Here is a 17376-nt window from a genome sequence, read left to right as displayed (position 1 = left end):
AATGAACAGCTTGCTGCTCTTTACTCCCACTAGTTATTTTGAGTTGATTTGGGTGTTTGTTTGATCACATGAGAGGCCAAATTCCACTCAGTAAAATAGTAACAAAGAAAAAAACCCACCTGACAAGATGTTAACATTTTTTTTTTTAGCTGGCCGAGGGTGTTGAATTCACTTGTGTTAAAGCAGATGAGCAGCAGAGCTGGTATGAGGGGATAGCTTCTGCTGGGATGCTGAGATTATGGAAGGAGGGAACAGGGAGCAAGATCTCCTTGCCTACTTGGCATTGGAAGCTAGTAACTTGCTTATCCGTGATACAAAATTGCATGCCTCCTGGATTGGCACTGGGAATTAATTTCATGTGGTCTGTTTTAGTCTATGTAGTAGCAATTGGTGAAGCCTTAAAGCAGTCTGTCCCGAGTCTGCTGGTGTGACAGAAGAAACTAACAGATTGTAGTGTGAGTGCTTGCTATTAATTTGGAACCCGCATTGTTTTTCTCTGAAGAGTCCTGCTGCCTCCAAATGCTGAAAAAAAACAGCAGGCATGAGCTCCTGCCTAGCTTTTTCCTCTTCTTTCTGAGCTAGGATTCTACAGTCTGTGGCAGTGCCATGGGAAAGCCTCTGTTCCTGCTCGCTGTAGTCTGTGGATAGGGTTTAATCTTGTGAGGCTATCGTCCTTTCCTTCAGACTCTGTAGGGTTAAAAAGCAGAGCGTTACATTTGCTCACCACTACTCTAAATTACAGCCAGGCATACAGTAAGATTATTTTTGTGGTTTTAGGAGCAAGCATTTTTTTGTAATCAAGACCTGCTGGAACATCTTTAAATCGCATAATTGATAAATGAGGCAGCTGTGAGCAGAGGCAGCAAAAGTGATGTCTGAAAGCTACTTTGCTGACTCTGCAACTCACAGGCTATCTCCTCTTCTGGAGGAAGGAGAGGGAACCTTGTGGACATTTTTCTGATTGCTCTTTTCCTGGCACAGTGGGATCTTCTTCCTAAGAAGCACCTGACATCAGTCATTTCTCTCTCTTGCAAGAACTTTTAACACTGTATCTTCTAGTCAGTGACTAATAAACACACACCCTACAAGATATCTCCATGATGTTATTAAAAAACTAGCATAACTGTAATTTTAACTGCTTTAGCTGAAGGATATTTCATTTTGTCTCTACAGGTTGCAGTGTTGTTATTGCCTCTCGTAAATTTGACCGATTAAAAGCTGCTGCAGAAGAACTGAATAATACATTTTCTTCCATAAGTCCTGCCAGAGTGACTCCCATACAGTGCAATATCCGCAAAGAAGATGAGGTAAAGACTAGAGATCTCGTTCTGGGCCTTAACATGTCAAAAGTATATTGTGTGTAGAAATTCTCAGATCTCCAAAGGTCTTCTCTGGCCCTCTCAAAAGTGTCTTAGATCAGGAGAGATGTGCAGTAAAGCACTGTTAAATTGATCTAGATAAAGATGTGGTTTCCGAGGGAAGGCCATTTGTTAGCTACCTGAGCAAGAAAGCATTTTTAATTGCAAATATTTTTCTGACCATGCATGCATATTTCAGGTATTTCTGGGAGAAGCAGGTCTCCAAACTACAGCCAAGCTGGAGCTGGCTTAGCATGGTTCTGTGTCACATTTGTGACAGCAGTGAGGGGGCGTTAACTTGTGAAGATGGAGACCTCAGAATGGTTCCTTCAAAGAGGAAGTCACGGCTTGAAAAATCAATGCTTGTGACTTGACCCAAGTGCTCTGTGTTGTCAGTTTGCTTGTATTAAAGAAAAAACCCCATAGGTGGTATTATTATTATTTTCAGCCATGTTTCAATTTTGGTTACAATTTAAGGTGTGCCTCATTACAAATTCTGTTACTATCCCAGTTGAGTTTTCTTTTTTCTTCATGTTATAAAACTGGAAGATCAAGAGCAAAAGTATTTAATCCAGGTTCTTCAGAAGTCTGCATTCACCTCCTAATTTTTTGATCTGTGTAATTAGATATTTAGAAGTACAGCATCAGGTGAGACTTTTAACTTATTGAAGACAGCTAGAAAATATTTCACTAGCCACTGATTGCTACATTTTTCTTAACCTTTCAAAGTCTTTGTTAAATGCTAGCATAACTTAAAGAAATAGTAATGACCTTCAGTAGCTACATAGATTCTGGAAATATCCTAATATACAACCATAAAGCAAATAAAAATAAAATTCTTCCCTCATGGAACAGCTTGTGCCATAAAATATTTATAATGATATACTTAGACTTGCTTTCCTGAAGGAGATGAACCCTGGGGCTGTGCAGTATGCCACTTCACCTACCAGTGAGTTTTAGGTTTGTACTTACTAGCATCAGCGGTGCAATATAATAGATTATGACAGATGTCAGAGGGCAACTTATAGGATTAAAGCTACAGGAAAGAAAGAGGTAAAGAGACAGAAAAGGCTTAATCCTTCTTTCATGCCACTGTTCTTGCAGAAAGTACTCTGGCATGAATCTTATTTCTGCATCAGTTTTAAAATTAATTTAGTGGGAACTGCAGTGTTCTGAGATGGTAGAGGGCTTGGACGATGAAATGAGGTATTCCTCCACTTAACAAACTACCGTTCCTCCTTTGTTTCCTGTTTATTGAGTGTGGCTAAATACATATTTGACAAAACAGTCTTAGGTGGCTTTGGAAACTTTTTCTGAAGCTGCTTTTAAAGCCTTTTTTAATAGTTCTGTGTTACAGGTAGCCGTGCTGATACTTGAAGAAACTTCTGTCTTTGCTATTACCCTGCAATTTCATCATAGAATTGTCTTGTTTCCAGTTTAGTTTTAAGCTCTGATCAGTTACAGACACACCAGAACTTAGAACTTTTCATACGATATCAGGTGTCTCCTGCTGGTGGAAGTTCTTGTAAACCATTGTAATTTCATATCCATATCTGTTAAAGAGAGGGTTCAGAGGAATAAGGTAGATTAAACTCCAATCTTGAATTTGTCATTGACTGAGTCATTGACTCAGTCTTATAGCTTGACTCACTTCAGTTCTCCAACTGCTCTTACTTCTTTCTGTTGAAGTCGTATTTAATAAAAAATCACTATGAAAATTTCATAAGCCTTTTGTGGAAGTTTTGAATAAGGAATGCAATTTCTGTTGCTTGTTAACATAAGAACTTAGATGTACCCACTAAACAAATATTTATCCATTCCAGATGCCCATTTCCAAGACCAGATATTTTTACTGGCTAGAGACATCTTGTGATTTTTGTTCTTTAGCTCTTGTTTTTCTGGCTCTGTCCTCCTCCATTAGTTTTTCAATGCTGAGATTCTCAGATTGCTAAATCCTGGCCACATGTTACTTAATTTCTAAAGTTACTATTGGACCAGAAATGTATGGATCAGTTTCAGCTTTTAACTTTGTAGTGAGGATAGCACTTCCTTACACTTAGGTGGTTAGTGTTTGTAAGTTGAAGCTAGATAAACCTAAATTAACAACTGGTAGCTTGCACTGCTAAAAACTGTCAGAACTGAGGGATGTGGCAGATTTTCCACAATCCACTGCTCACTATTGCTTATTTTTTATATTTGCTAAAAGCAGCAATGGTGAGTACTTCTTTTTCTAATTTGCACTTGATTGTCTTGTGGAGACTAGAGGAGAAGTACCTTTGGGCTTCTACTTACTCTAAAAGAGCATTGTACATCCACTTTCAAAACCTATTCCATTCTTAACCTAAAATTTAGCACCTGGGACTTGGAGTCTTAGCAACAGGGATCAGTGAAAGATGTAGTGAAGGATTTTCTAGCCTAGGAGATAAATCTTGAGCAGAGGCAACACAGCAATATAATCTAGTAGCTTCATGTTTATAATTGAAGATGAGGTGACAGGGCATTTAAACTCTTGGCTTCCCTCCCTAAAGAAACAAGACTTGTACAACTGTGTTGGCTCTGTATGCTATTCATTTATAGCTTTACAATTCATTGTCTGGTTTCAGCTTAGTATGAGTGAAGAGTGTTTACCTCAGAAATTTGTGGAAGCACACTGTTGGGTAGAGAGGATGGCCTCTATAAGTATTGCCTGTGAGACATTGCATCCTCTTTCTCAGCTCTTCTGCCAGGTACCAAAGATTGTGTGAAGGCAAAAGACCTCATGAAGGTTTCAACACAGGAAAAAAACTTAGGAGTTCAAGCCTTCTTAGATGTCAGAACTGATCCATCACAAGCAACAAAGCTCAGGAAGCTTCCTGAAGAACTACATAATTCATTTAGTATATCCTTTTCTGACACCTTGCTGAAACTTTTCTAAGGGTAGATCTTTCTCTTAAAGAAAGCTACTGTGATTACCTGTAGGAACAAGCCATCTGTTCTTACTGTAGCATGCTTTTTTTTTTAATTCCTCCAACCATTGTTTTGCATTTCTCTGAAGGCTCTTACTGATTTTTGTCCTGGTTTTAATTTTATAGTCAGGCAAACTGGAGGGAGAGACTTCGCATAGAGGAGACCTAAGAAAGATGAAAATGCTTTCAAAATTGACAGGTGATTCCCCCCCCCCCCCCCCCCCCCCGGCAAATCTTAAAGGAACTGACCTGCTTTGAAGATGATGCAGGTTATTCCTCTTGTGTGCCCTAGTTTGAATCTTGTGAAATTCCAGCATTAGAAGATTCTTCCCTCATCACATAGTGCAATATGTCTGTTAGAGCTTGCTCTGGCTGAGGAAGAGTCAAAGAAGGTGCAGTGAATTAATGGCTGCAGAAGCTTGATGGCAGATATCATGGGAACAGCTTAATGAATTCACATTTTTAAGTCTCTTAATCTTCATCCTCAGACGCCCTCTTGCTTCCTAGCAAAGCTTACTTTTTTTTTTTTTAATGTGCAAGAAATAATCTTGCTTGATGGAGGATTTTCAACCACTGCATAACATGTCAGGCTTATTTCTGTCATGAGTTTGCTGGTGCTGCTTTTGGCTAGTTTTCCATTCAGTGTTTTGTAAAGGATAACAAACCTACAAACCTGTTAACGTTTTCAGAGATGAAGGAGCAGAGGGTTCTGGGATGCTGGTAAGAGCACCTGAGGCTTCTGTTCTTCTGTCTTCATCCTGAAGCAGTGATTGTGCACGGGTCCCTTATCCTGTGGTCTGGAGTGTATGTAGTGATTAACATTGCTTCTTATTAATTATGAAGCTGAAGTGATTTTAGTTATTTGGGTATTTTCTAGCACTGCCCACATTGTGTTGAATATAACAAAAGCAGGTCAGTTTGTTCTTGCTGAGACACAGGCCAGACTGCTCTGTGTGTGTGTCTTTTCAAACCAACCTCTTTTCCCAGAATCCAAGCATCTAATTAATTAATTCCAGTGTGTCAGTGGAATGGTGGCCAGAGTGGAGGAGAGAGTCCCCATCCTTTTTCCATTGTGAAAAGAGCTTTCTATTTATCTTTGTAGGTGCTGGGAAGGGGAAGCGTGTGCTTGTGTGTCTCAAATAAATGTTAAGCTACAACAAATCTATTGACAAGGGAAAGAAAGACATGAGGAACTTTTTATCCTTGTAAAGCCTTTGTGCTATATGCTCTGGAAAAACATTTTTTTTTAACTGGTATCTAGATAAGGAGAAGATGTATATCTAGGTCAGTGGAAGATAAAACCTTGTACTTAGAGTAGGCCGCTGCTCTTGAAGTCAGCAATTCAGAATTCTGTGCACAGTGTCCCCTTTCCATAGTTGAGCTCCAGCAACAACTGCTGCTGGAACAGACCCCAAGGGGCTACTATTTAGCATTTACCTTGTGTCTGAGTTCACCAGTAGCTTTTCTTTTCCAATAAACTTTATAGCCTAGCATAGTCTCAATTAGTTTATAAATACTTAATCCTGTCTGTGTGAAGCCTGTAATGGAAGAATGTGGCTTGGTGGGGAGCTGTGGATAAGAGATTTCTGTTGTACTTCAAAATAACACAGCAATAACACAAAATAAAAATACCTGTTATCACTGTGCAAAAATGCCTACTAGTTCCAGTCCCCAAATAGCAAATCTCTAACACTCTGTAGTGGGTAGTTTGCCTGTTGAGTTTTATTCAAGTTCAAGGTGGCCTGTGAATGCATGTGAGCATTTGTCCCTTTTCCCTGTTAGCGAGTACTGTCATCTCCGTGATCTGTGAAAGTGTGCTACTGCGTAATGCTTTTGAGTTGCAGTCACACAAGAAAGGTCCTTACTGAAGAGATAACAGGTCTTCTGGTTATATCTGAAGTGCCTGATTTTGTTCTTTTCAGTCTTTTTCAGAAGAATGCCCTAAACTGTTAGCTCTACCTTGTGCTGTTTTGATTTGTGTCCAGAGAGAGTCCTTATTAGCTTTTTTAATGAGGTTCTTTCTGTGTTGATTTTGAATATTTAGGAATAGAAAGGAATTTTCTTTAGTTCTCACTGTAATTTAAATCTGTTCTACCAGACCCTCTTTCTCACTGTGCTGGTGGCTGCTGTCACCATGTTTACTGTAATTGGGAGGAGCACTGCAGCGATGGTTTCTCTACAACACAGAAGATATTGTGAAGACTGCTACAGTTGGAGCCATCTGAGCTGTCAGCAGAGAGCCTACTAGCTTTTGCTGGCTTTAGGAAAGCAGAACTGATATGCATTTGGGGTTGGGTTTTTTTATTGCCCTGACAATATGGTGCAGCAAGTAGGAACAGCAACAGAGTTTCTTAAGATATAACATGTGAACATGTGAGCTGTCATAGCAGGTTTTGTTCACATGTTAAAAACTTGCTTGTAATGTATTTTCTCAGTGGATTTTTTTCTGTTAATTTGCTGTTTGTAGGGTGTTTCTTTTACTCTTCTTAGCATTTCCCTTTTCTCTCTCTCCCCCACTGCCCCAGTCTGAATAGCCTTAGTCTGTTCAAACATTCCTTTACTGAAACCATTTCCCTTCCATAACGGAACCCATACTTAAGTGACCTATGGAGAACAATATTCAAAGCAAGATTCTCAGGCTGATGGGGAGAAGAGTCTGATTTGCTGCCTAGCAAAACACAACTTACTTTTCCCTGTTTGTGAGCAAACCTGGAAGTGTTTCTGGCACAGTGGTGAAAATGGGCAACCTGAGAGCAGCAGAGCAGAATTTTGGATTGTCCTAAAAAGCACGCACAGCCTGCTCACCATGGAGTCCTGTTAAACCATCTTGAACTGTTAGCAGCAAAAGCTGTAAGGCAGCTATTTATGAGACTGAGTTGGTGATACTCTTGGTGAGATACAGATCGTGCGTTGCTTGTTCTTTTATTTCTGATGTTTTCTACTGCTAACTCAATAGAGAGGAAGGTTGACTGATATCCTTCCCCTAGTCAAATCTGTTTCAGCAGCAGCATCGCTCCTGCTCTTTGTTTTTTGGGGTTTTTTTTTGTCTGTGTTTTCTTTGACCACAGATACTAGATTAACTTTTTATATATGCTTGAGTAGGAATAACTGATGCATGGTTTCTAGTTATGGTTGGTAATGTAAGCAGGAAACAGTCATGTTGTCCCATTTCCCCAGTTTCTTGAGATAAAGGTTAAATTATTAAGCAGTTGCTATAGAGTTCTTATTACTGTATTGTAACAGGAAAAAATAAATTGGCTCTGGTAGCCGTAAAATCTTTGAATGCTTTGAAATACATTCCCTCCAGAAGTTCTCTGTGTTTAGTGTGTGCGGCAAAAGCGTTGTACTTCCAAGACAGAAGACAATGCAAAAGGCTTAGAGCCTAGCTCTAGCTCCTAGAGCTTAGCTCACAGCCTGTAGCTCAGATCAGGTCAGCGTTAGAGCTAGGTTTAGATTCTCAAAATTTTTTTCCTTCCATATGAACTTAAAGGCACTCCTCTTCTGCACTGACAGCTCTTAGAGTGAATAAAACGTCTATTGCGATTTGCTGTTAATAACTTCTCGGAGTACCCAAAGGTAAATAGCACCAGACAGTGCTCTTAATCATAAGTATTCATCCTGCATATAGAACAGAAGGTATCTATGTAGTCAAACATTCACCCTTCTTTTGCTAAAGAAGACAACTTGTAGTATTTCCAGCGCTTCTTAGAGTTCATGTTTTGTAGGGTAACAAACTAACTTTCCTCGTCTGCGTAGGAGGATCGGCTGTTTCCAACTCCTATGTCAGAGCTTTAGTGAATGTACAAAACTAGGTAAGAATGTTAAAACTTCACAAGATGACTTATGTTTTCTATTTAAAATGCTCGGGTATATGGGTCAGATCAGAAAACCAGTAGCTACCTTATATGGAACCCTTCCAGCATCTGATGTGAACACCCCCACCCTTGTGAAAAATGTCAGGAGATTCTTAGTTAGGCCTTAACTAGCAGGCTTTTGTGTGTGTTCATTTTCCCAAACCTTCAGCAGCTTCAATCCCCTTCTTCTTTCAGTGCTGGTATTTTATGTAGCACCTACATTAAGCCAGGGAGATTTCCTAAGTAAACATGGACTCAGCCCAATCCTTTTTGGCTGACTAAACCTGTCTTACCAATCTTCCAGTCTCTCTGAAGGCTGATACCTCCTCGTTATGTGTGAAAAGGATACGAGAGAAAAAATACTGTCTGAGAATGAAATTGGGTATATAGCTTAATCAGCATACCACACTGACAAATATTGTTTCAGGTAGAAGCTTTGGTGAAGTCGACACTGAGTCTGCATGGGAAGATTGACTTCCTGGTGAATAATGGAGGGGGCCAGTTCGCCAGTCCTTCTGAAGCCATCCGTGCCAAAGGCTGGAATGCTGTGATAGACACAAATCTGACAGGGACCTTCTACTGCTGCAAAGCAGGTAAGGACTGAATGTTAAGCTTTTTTTATTTATTTGTTTTGTTTTTTACAGCAATGCCAGAAGACAGGAAATGTAAAGTTTCCCTACCTTCTTTTCTTCACACACTTATCTGATGGTGGATATTTGTTTTCATGACTCATCCAAAGCTTTACATTCAGCTGTACATTACATTTGTTCCTATATGCGAACATACATTTAGGCAAGTATGATCTTGTTAAGGCCACATCTGGGGAGTCAGTTGGCTTGGATACCCATTTAAAAGACTATGGGAAAACCACTTAACTTCTGTGGCCTGTATTCACTATGTGTAACGCAGGAAAAGATTTCTCTCCCTCCAGGGATGTAAATTTAAAGTTAAATGTAAGTATGAGACATGATTCTCAGATGGCATTGGGAACTTGGAAATGAAGGTAATTCACATGGAAGCATGAAATCTTGATTTCCACCAAAAGGCTTCTTGACAAACACTGAGCCTTACCTGGACCACAGCTGTTGTCTCACCAATCCAGTGGTGAGGCTGTGGTACAAAGAGCAGATTGTTCATTTAAACCTGCGCAGGAAATGTGTAGTGTAATTGGAGTTAAGACTTCAAAATTGGCTTCCAGTTGACAAGTTCATTTGTATGCATTTCTTCTGATATTTATAGGTTATCTTCCTCCTTCATACAGTGTACAATGCCTGGATGCAGGAACATGGAGGAGTCATTGTCAACATTACTGCTGCCGTGAGAAATGGGTTTCCTGGAATGTCGTAATATATATTTTATCTTTATATATTCCTGTTTGTTTTTGTTTTTTTTTTCCCCCTAGAAGTACTGATTGCTCCTAAATGCTTCATTTTAGGAAGGTGTGCACTGGGCAGCAGTAGAGTATTAAAATACAGCAGTCAGGTCAAGAGAGAGCAATAGTATCACTTGGCTGTATGTGTGGAGATCTCTTACTAATTCAGTAGAGACTACACGAGTAAATGGCATCTCTGGTCTTTGTCAGCTTGTTTATAAGAAACTATGAAGCAAGGCTTGCCAGTAAACCTTTAACTGGAAATTATATGCTAGCGGGACTGGTTGCACTGAAATGTAACTTGTCTCTCTCCAAATTTCTGGAGGGTTTGCAAGAACTGGCATCTGTTGTCTTCTTCTACTGTCAGTTTACAGGTCTCGATAGTCTAATGAGTTATCGGAGTTGGACTGGGAGTAGGTGAATAGGAGGAACATTTCTAGTACGTTACCAGGTTTTGGTTTTGTCCTTCGGGTCACGTAATGCCTGCCTTTCCCATTGTCTGTTTTACTCTCACTTCGTAGCCATCTTTCTTGTAGACGGTCTCTGCAGAGAATCAGTTCTATTTGCTCTGCTCCTTTCTTGACTGGGGGAAGGCTTGTGGGTACAAACATACTAACGTGTTTGTAGTTCTTGTATACTGACACAGCTGTCTGCATGAAAATGCAGCACCCTCTCCATATCCTTATGTGTACTATATTTGCTCAAATTCCTTTACCCTCAAATGGAGGTGAGCAGGAGTCTTCTGCTTTGAAAGTTTTCCTCCAAAAAAGTTCCGATTTGTTGAAAGAGAAATAATGCTCAGAAAATTGTTTCAGTTATTTTATTCTGCTGCATTTTGACAGTTTCTTAATTGAAAAAAAAAAAATCTGAATTCCTTCTTTGAAACTACCTTTTTTTTTTAACTTTGAAATTGAATTTCTATTGAAGAAAATAGAAAAATATAACTTGAGCAAATGTTACATTACCTCTCTTTGTCCTGATTCAGGGTTAAAAAATTTCAAAATTTAAAATTTTGAAGGAACAGCAGAATATTTTTTCACTATCTTATTCTTGGCAGTACGAAATAAATTTAGAGATCCACATGGTGGTGCTGAAGCTACAGTTATTTGAGTTTCTCCACTCTGGTTAGGTCTGGTTGAATTGTCACAGCAAATAGGCTGAAGCTATATTTGACAGTTGAACCAAGAGATAAAAAACATAATTCTGAATAACAGTGGAAAAAAGTTTCCCAAATAACTGTTGTGTGTGGATGTAGACGGATAGACAAAACTACTTTCATTTTAAATTCCTGTTGAATTGATACTTCTTTTAGAAATGTATTATTGAAAAAGACTTGCCTTTACAAGTCCAGCCATGACTCATGCCAAAAATCACCTGAAACAGTTTCTCATAAGTATTAATTTTGAACATGAAACTAGCCAAATTTGTTTGCTCACAGTATGCCTGGAGATTAGTTATTTTTGGCCTAAACATATGAATAAGTTTTTTCTTAAGTTTTTCTTACTCCTTTTCTGGTATTTGAGAAGCTATTGTATTTATTTCCTCTAAGTCTGCTTTGCTAGGCTAAAGGTACTAAACTCTTAGTTTCCTCTGAGTCCCACTTTCTGTTATTCATCCCTGTAGTAATTTTCTCTGTATTTGTTCAAGCTTGTAATAATTTCAGACTAGTTTCCTATAGCAGCCAGGTGTATAAGATCACTCTGCCTATGGTCGTCCCTCTCTCCATCCACCTATACTAATTTTTGAATGGTGGCTTATTTTAATCATGTTTGTCAGATGATCCAAACTATATTTCGGACCACTGTCCTTCCAAGTGTTGCTTTACCTGTGCAGTCTACCTTTCATAGTTTTACACAGTTTGAACTTTGCCTCCAATTGTTTTTCATTTTATAAGCCTACTTCTGCAGTAGAGTGTAGCTGACCTCAGGTCACATTGGGTAAGAGATGATAAGTATGTCCAGAAATGGCAGGAAATCATAGTATAGCTTCTTTAAACTGTGAAGGTATGGTCAAACATACAAACTAGAAAATCTCACTCTCAAATGGTTGGTCCAGCCATAGAAAGCTACTGTGACTACCCTAGTGAGGCTGCAGTAGAATTAACAATGGGCACTGTAGGCTTCTTTTGTTTTCTTTTCCAAATAGGCATACAGGAGCTGCAAGAGCTGCAGTGAATAATCTAACCAAGACTTTAGCTTTAGAATGGGCCCACAGTGGTGTAAGAATCAACAGCGTTGCTCCTGTAAGTAACGGCAAATGATCTGACTAAACTTAGCCATCATACATCTTCATGGTTAAAACTTCAAGACCAAAATGGATTTTAAAATCTATAACCTGTAACTGTTTGTGGCTTAATTCTGTATTTATTTATAATTCCTTCATCTACGTTCTTCAGGTAATTTGAGAGTGTTCTGTAGGGTTTGGGTGACAAGCCAGAGAGGTGGGATAAAATTGCGTCTGCTGTCTCCTTTGACTTTTTTCTAGCTTAATGAAGTGATACCTGGGAGGAGCTGGTGACCTGCCTTACAAACCCTTGACAAAAAATTACCAAACGCTTTGTGTTTCAGTAAAGGTTACATTATTTCTGAGTTCACTAAACTTTTTCTATTTGAGGCTCAGGTATGCTGATGGTTTCCACTGGTGTTTACAAAGTTATTTTGAAAATCAGAATGTGTCACAGAATGTCTTTTACTTTGTCCTCTACATGTTGAGTTAGATTAGTTTTAGGCGTCAAAAAACTATTTGGAGTGGACCTTTTCTCAAAGAAATTATCTGTAAAAATCTGTGCTCCGATTTTTTTTTTTTTTTTTTTTTTTTTCCCCCAGATATATGCCAATAGGAAACCACTATACAGGTCAGCTAAAATATGCCTGCCACATTTCTGAGGAAATAAGTAGCATGTAGCAGTTGTTTTAAATAACTGTACGGAAAGAGCAGCTATATTTTCTAGTGCATGGTGCTGCAGACATAGAGGTTGTATAGAAGCCCTAGCTTTGAGATTGCCTGGTCTGTTGTGATTTATGTGATCTTCACTCTTAACCACAATTTATTTTGCACACTACTGCTTTGAAAACAAAAGAGAAAAGGTAAACTTTGTCCAGTTACTTCTACATTCAGAATTTATTTCATCTCACAGTATAGTTAAGTGTCAGATTTGTTTAACTGCTCCCTAGGAAGTTCTTTCTACTGCCTTTGTAGGGTGTCTGTATTTCTTGTTGTGCCTCTTGTCCTAAAACACCTGGCTCGCTTTCTTTGGCATAGCACAGAATGCTTAATGGTAGCTGTGTGATGATCATTCAGGTCTTACGTAGCCTCTGTGAGGCCCAACTCACCTGGAGGCTTGTTAAATACTAAGACCTACTGGCTTGTTTTTCCTGTTTGTTTTTTCTCATTTATCAAGTCTTGGGAAAGTAATTAAGACAGTATTATTACATGAATATATTTTTCAGGCATGCTAATTATCTAAGGAATCATACTAATTATACTTTATAGCACATGTGAAAATAAGTTTTTGACAAGCAAACACTTTAGTGGTTTGGCTCTTTCAGAAGTGTTTACTAGCTTTGTTACTATGCTGGCAACAAAAATCCATGTTGTAGTTGCAGTAATACTTTATATCCTGTCACCTATATGGACACCCTAGGTCTGCAGTAGGGGTACAAAACTCCTACTGCTTTATAGGAGCAGAGTAATGTGTAAGGAGTGGGTACACAGAGAGGGAAACACACATTCTAAAAAACAGTAGTTTCACGTATGAGTTACTTCCCCTGCTCCCAAAATATAGTCACTCACAGTTCACAGATATCTTAGAAGAGAAATCTTAGCATGTATTCCACGGATGAATTAATATTTGGTTATCTTACTTAAACTTGAGTCCCAAAGATTCTGTCGTAACTAATCTGTGTAACCCCGTGTTCCCATTGCTGTAGCCTTAATCTTCCCTCTCAAGTCTAAACTGGACTGTATAATCATCAGAGTAAAGACAGTCACCTTTTTCTATTTCTCTTGCAGCTAAGGAAGGAGAGTCTGAATTCTGACTCTGAAATCTGCATCCATAATTCACAATAAGATCAATCTAGTGTTCTTAGAGATTACAAGAAACTGTTGAGAACTTGTTCTTAGGGCTTTGAAGCTTTCTGCTGTAAGCGAATATGAAATGCTTCTAATTTCAAAATGGTCTTTGAGTTTCTTCTTTATATTCTCCACTTTATAGTTATTGAAGTGACAGTGGAGAACTAGAATAATCTGAATTATTGAGCTTCAATAGAGATGTGGCTAGCAGCCAAATTACCTTCTTGTATAAATTGCACTATTCCATTCAATTTAAAAACTTGCATCCAAGTGCTGTTTAGATAGTTTAATCCACAGAAAATCCCAGTAATGACAACTTCTCAATTTTACAGTTATCACAATTTAAACATAACTTAATTTTCACTATGCTCTTTTAAAATAGGGAATAGTATTTTCAGAAACTGCTGTTGCAAACTATGGAGAACAAGGTACAATGTTGTGGTTAAAGAGCATACCAAAGGTTCCTGCCAAGAGGTCAGCGGTTCCTGAGGAGGTAATGTATTTCAGAACATTTGTGATATGTCTACTTCTGTGTCTCTATTTTTAAGCCACGTTATTATTATGGAGAATAAAAGAGACTTATTTTGAACTGTGGTGGAATATTAAGCAAGAAAAAAGCTTGTAGTAATGTCTAGTAGTGCCAAGTGGGAGACCTAACTCGTAGTCACTGTTACATTGAAAATTTAATTTAGGTGCCTCTTACAGCTGAAGTGTTTCACAGCAGACGTTAGTTCCTGAAAAGGTTGACTTCCAGCAGGGAGGACTGAAAGAATGAATATTAATGTGAAAAAAGTGTATCTTAAAAGTACTTGGCTCTCTTCCACCAAAAATGTGCGTCTTTAAACTTTTTTGTCTGATTTTTGGCATCTGATGCTGATCTTTGAGAGCTTAAGAGCTTACCGGTTTTCACCTGTTATGTACTTGATGTTTGTGTGGAAAGATGGCTTTAAGACCATTACAGTTTTTGTTACTGAGTAGAAAACATTGCTACATCTTGCCTGTAAAAATTTTTACAAGCGCCTTTGACATGAAAAATTCCCAGCAGTTTAAGAAAGATTAAAATTGTCATTCTTTTTAGATCTCTCCTGCAGTGTGTTTCCTGCTATCTCCAGCTGCTTCTTACATAACTGGGATAACCATGGTCGTGGATGGTGGCCAAAGTTTATATAGCCATACCCTAGAAATACCTGGTAAGAAATGGGCTACAAAATCACAGAATCACAGGTTGGAAGGGACCTCAGGGATCATCTAGTCTAACCTTTCTAGGAAGAGCAGAGTCTAAACAAGATGGCCCAGCACCCTGTCCAGACAACTCTTGAAGGTGTCCAATGTGGCCGAGTCAACCACTTCCCTGGGGAGATTATTCCAATGGTGACTGTCCTCACTGTGAAAAGTTTCCCTTTCGTGTCCAATCGGAATCTCCCCAAGAGCAACTTGTGTCCATTCCCCCTTGTCCTCTCCATGTGACTCTGTGTAAAAAGGGAGTCTCCATCTTCTTTGTAACTACCCCTTAAGTACTGGTACACGGTGATGAGATCCCCTCTGAGCCTCCTTTTCTCAAGGCTGAACAAACCAGCTCTCCCAGCTTATCCTTGTATGGCAGGCTTCCCAGTCCTTTGATCATCCTGGTGGCCCTTCTCTGGACCCCTTCCAGCCTGTCCACATCCTTTTTGTATAGCGGGGACCAGAACTGTACACAGTACTCCAGGTGTGGCCTGACAAGCGCTGACTAGAGCGGGATAATGACTTCTTTATCTCTGCTGGTGATGCCCTTTTTGATGCAACCCAGCATCCCATTGGCCTTCTTGGCCGCAGCAGCACACTGTTCGCTCATGTTGAGCTTTCTGTCCACCAGAACCCCAGGTCCCTTTCCACAGAGCTGCTCTCCAGCCAGGTGGATCCCAGTCTGTGCTGCATTCCCGGATTATGTTTTCCCAGGTGCATGACCTTACACTTGCCCTTGCTGAAATTCATAAGGTTCTTGCTGGCCCACTCCTCCAGCCTATCCAGATCTCCCTGCAGAGCAGCTCTCCCTTCTGGAGTGTCTACTTCCCCACTCGACTTGGTGTCATCAGCAAACTTCATCAGGCTACACTTGATCCCGTTATCCAGATCCCTTATGAAGATATTGAATAACATTGGGCCCAGTATCGATCCCTGGGGGACTCCACTAGTGACAGGTTGCCAGTTTGAGAAAGAGCTGTTAATGCCCTTCAAGTGATTTAAGTTGTAAAATGGGAGGACACAAAAGTAAAATGCATAGTTTCTCAGTCAGCTAAGTATGTTGTTTTATTTATTTTGTTCAGATCATGACAGATGGCCCTCACCACCAGAAGGAAGAAATTCAGAAATGCTTAAAAAGCTGCTTTCTGGCAAGTTCAAGCCAAAGCTGTAAAAGAATGAGATTTCACCTTATTCCCATTTGGACAGTTGCTGGTAATTTTGCTTTGTGATTTGGGCTTATTCTCAGTAATATAACTTCTTTGCTCATATGTAATTCCATTGAGCACCTTGAATTTTGTTAGTTTAGATTTAAAACGTGAACGGCTGTACATAGTAAATTTCTTCTCTGTAAACACTCACTGCGCTGAAAACATTCAGTCCCTTGGGAAGGGAAGGCATAAAAGACAAATTCTCCATATTTACAGGCATTAAATAAGTAATGAAGAATCTCATTTAAGAGTGAATAATTTAAAAAATACCGATTTTTGAAGTGAAGGGGGCAGAGAGGGAATGTTTTGGAATCCTTCTATTCCAGGTGAATTTGGGAAGAAGGCAATTTAAATCTCTCTTATCATTAGTTGCATCAGCAACCCTTAAGGTAGCTGTTAGCTTTACACTATTTCTGTTCAGCCACACACTTGAGTGTTCAACAATCTAAAGACTGAGTAGGTATTTCTCTGAAGAGAATGAAGAATAAGGCAGAACACTGTTAATGTTTCAAACTAATACAGCATATGACACTGAGAATTTTTTGAATTGTTTGAGTTTGCAGATATAACAATATAATGGAGCTCAGTTGGCTGAAACTTATATTTGATAATAGACTAATCAGATAATGAACTTCTGCTTTCCATCCCTGTAAGTTAAAGCTTTATAGATTCAACAATTTAACATGCAAAAGCTGTGGTGTATATTGCGGTGCTCTCTGCAGTATGCTGTCCTGTTAAAGGAGAACCTTGGAATCCTTTGTTTACCGGTTAAAACACTTTCTATCCATACTGTGTTGTCTTACAATGTTAACACAATTTTGTTCACCAGTGTCTCTAAAATGGGTGTGACTTGTGATCAATGCAGAGATTCCATTTTAAAAACAGAAATCTTGCAACATATTCCTTGAAGAGGCTATATTTGTCATTACTCACTTTTTTAAATTCACTTCCAGGCAAGTGTTCCCATGGCTGAAAACTTTAATCAAAATATGAAAAATACGTGATGACTGTGTTTGCTGTAACAACTGAAATTTGTGGAATCAAGTTGCTGCTATAGAAGCAACCTCTTTAATACTTACTTTTACATTCAATCCAAAATGATCTGCCAGTTGTTTGTTCTCTGCAAAGATATTTAACTTCTGTGTCTTTCATTAAAACACAGGAACTTACATAGGTACACGTAGATTGCTTTTTCATTAAAATCTGAATGCCGGTTTTGTGGGGGAGTTAGGGTTTGAGCCAAAATGCTTTCTCCATCTGATATATCCTCTTTCCTTAGTAACTGGGTGGTTATTTACGTGGTTGTGAGAAACTTGTACAGAGATAAAATCAGCTTTTTTCAAA

At 39.0% G+C, this 17376-nt stretch overlaps 1 protein-coding gene across 3 annotated transcripts in view; it reads left to right on the top strand.

The window, feature by feature from the left end:
• PECR (peroxisomal trans-2-enoyl-CoA reductase) overlaps window positions 1-17376 on the top strand; it is a 19385-nt gene extending 2009 nt beyond the window's left edge. For 2 of the 3 annotated variants that reach the window (XM_064451298.1, XM_064451300.1), the window contains 7 exons: window positions 1174-1307; window positions 8585-8750; window positions 9419-9500; window positions 11675-11771; window positions 13983-14093; window positions 14679-14790; window positions 15907-17376. In XM_064451298.1, coding sequence (XP_064307368.1) covers window positions 1174-1307; window positions 8585-8750; window positions 9419-9500; window positions 11675-11771; window positions 13983-14093; window positions 14679-14790; window positions 15907-15995 — 791 coding nt within the window. In that variant the 3' untranslated portion in view covers window positions 15996-17376. The remainder of the gene's footprint in view (window positions 1-1173; window positions 1308-8584; window positions 8751-9418; window positions 9501-11674; window positions 11772-13982; window positions 14094-14678; window positions 14791-15906) is intronic. The other variant, XM_064451299.1, reaches the window with a different exon arrangement.

The sequence above is a fragment of the Phalacrocorax carbo genome, chromosome 5, assembly GCF_963921805.1.
Source record: "Phalacrocorax carbo chromosome 5, bPhaCar2.1, whole genome shotgun sequence".
Taxonomy (NCBI): Eukaryota; Metazoa; Chordata; class Aves; order Suliformes; family Phalacrocoracidae; genus Phalacrocorax; species Phalacrocorax carbo.
The sequence above is the reverse complement of the archived record's forward strand: the minus strand, read 5'-3'. Positions and strand labels throughout refer to the sequence as shown.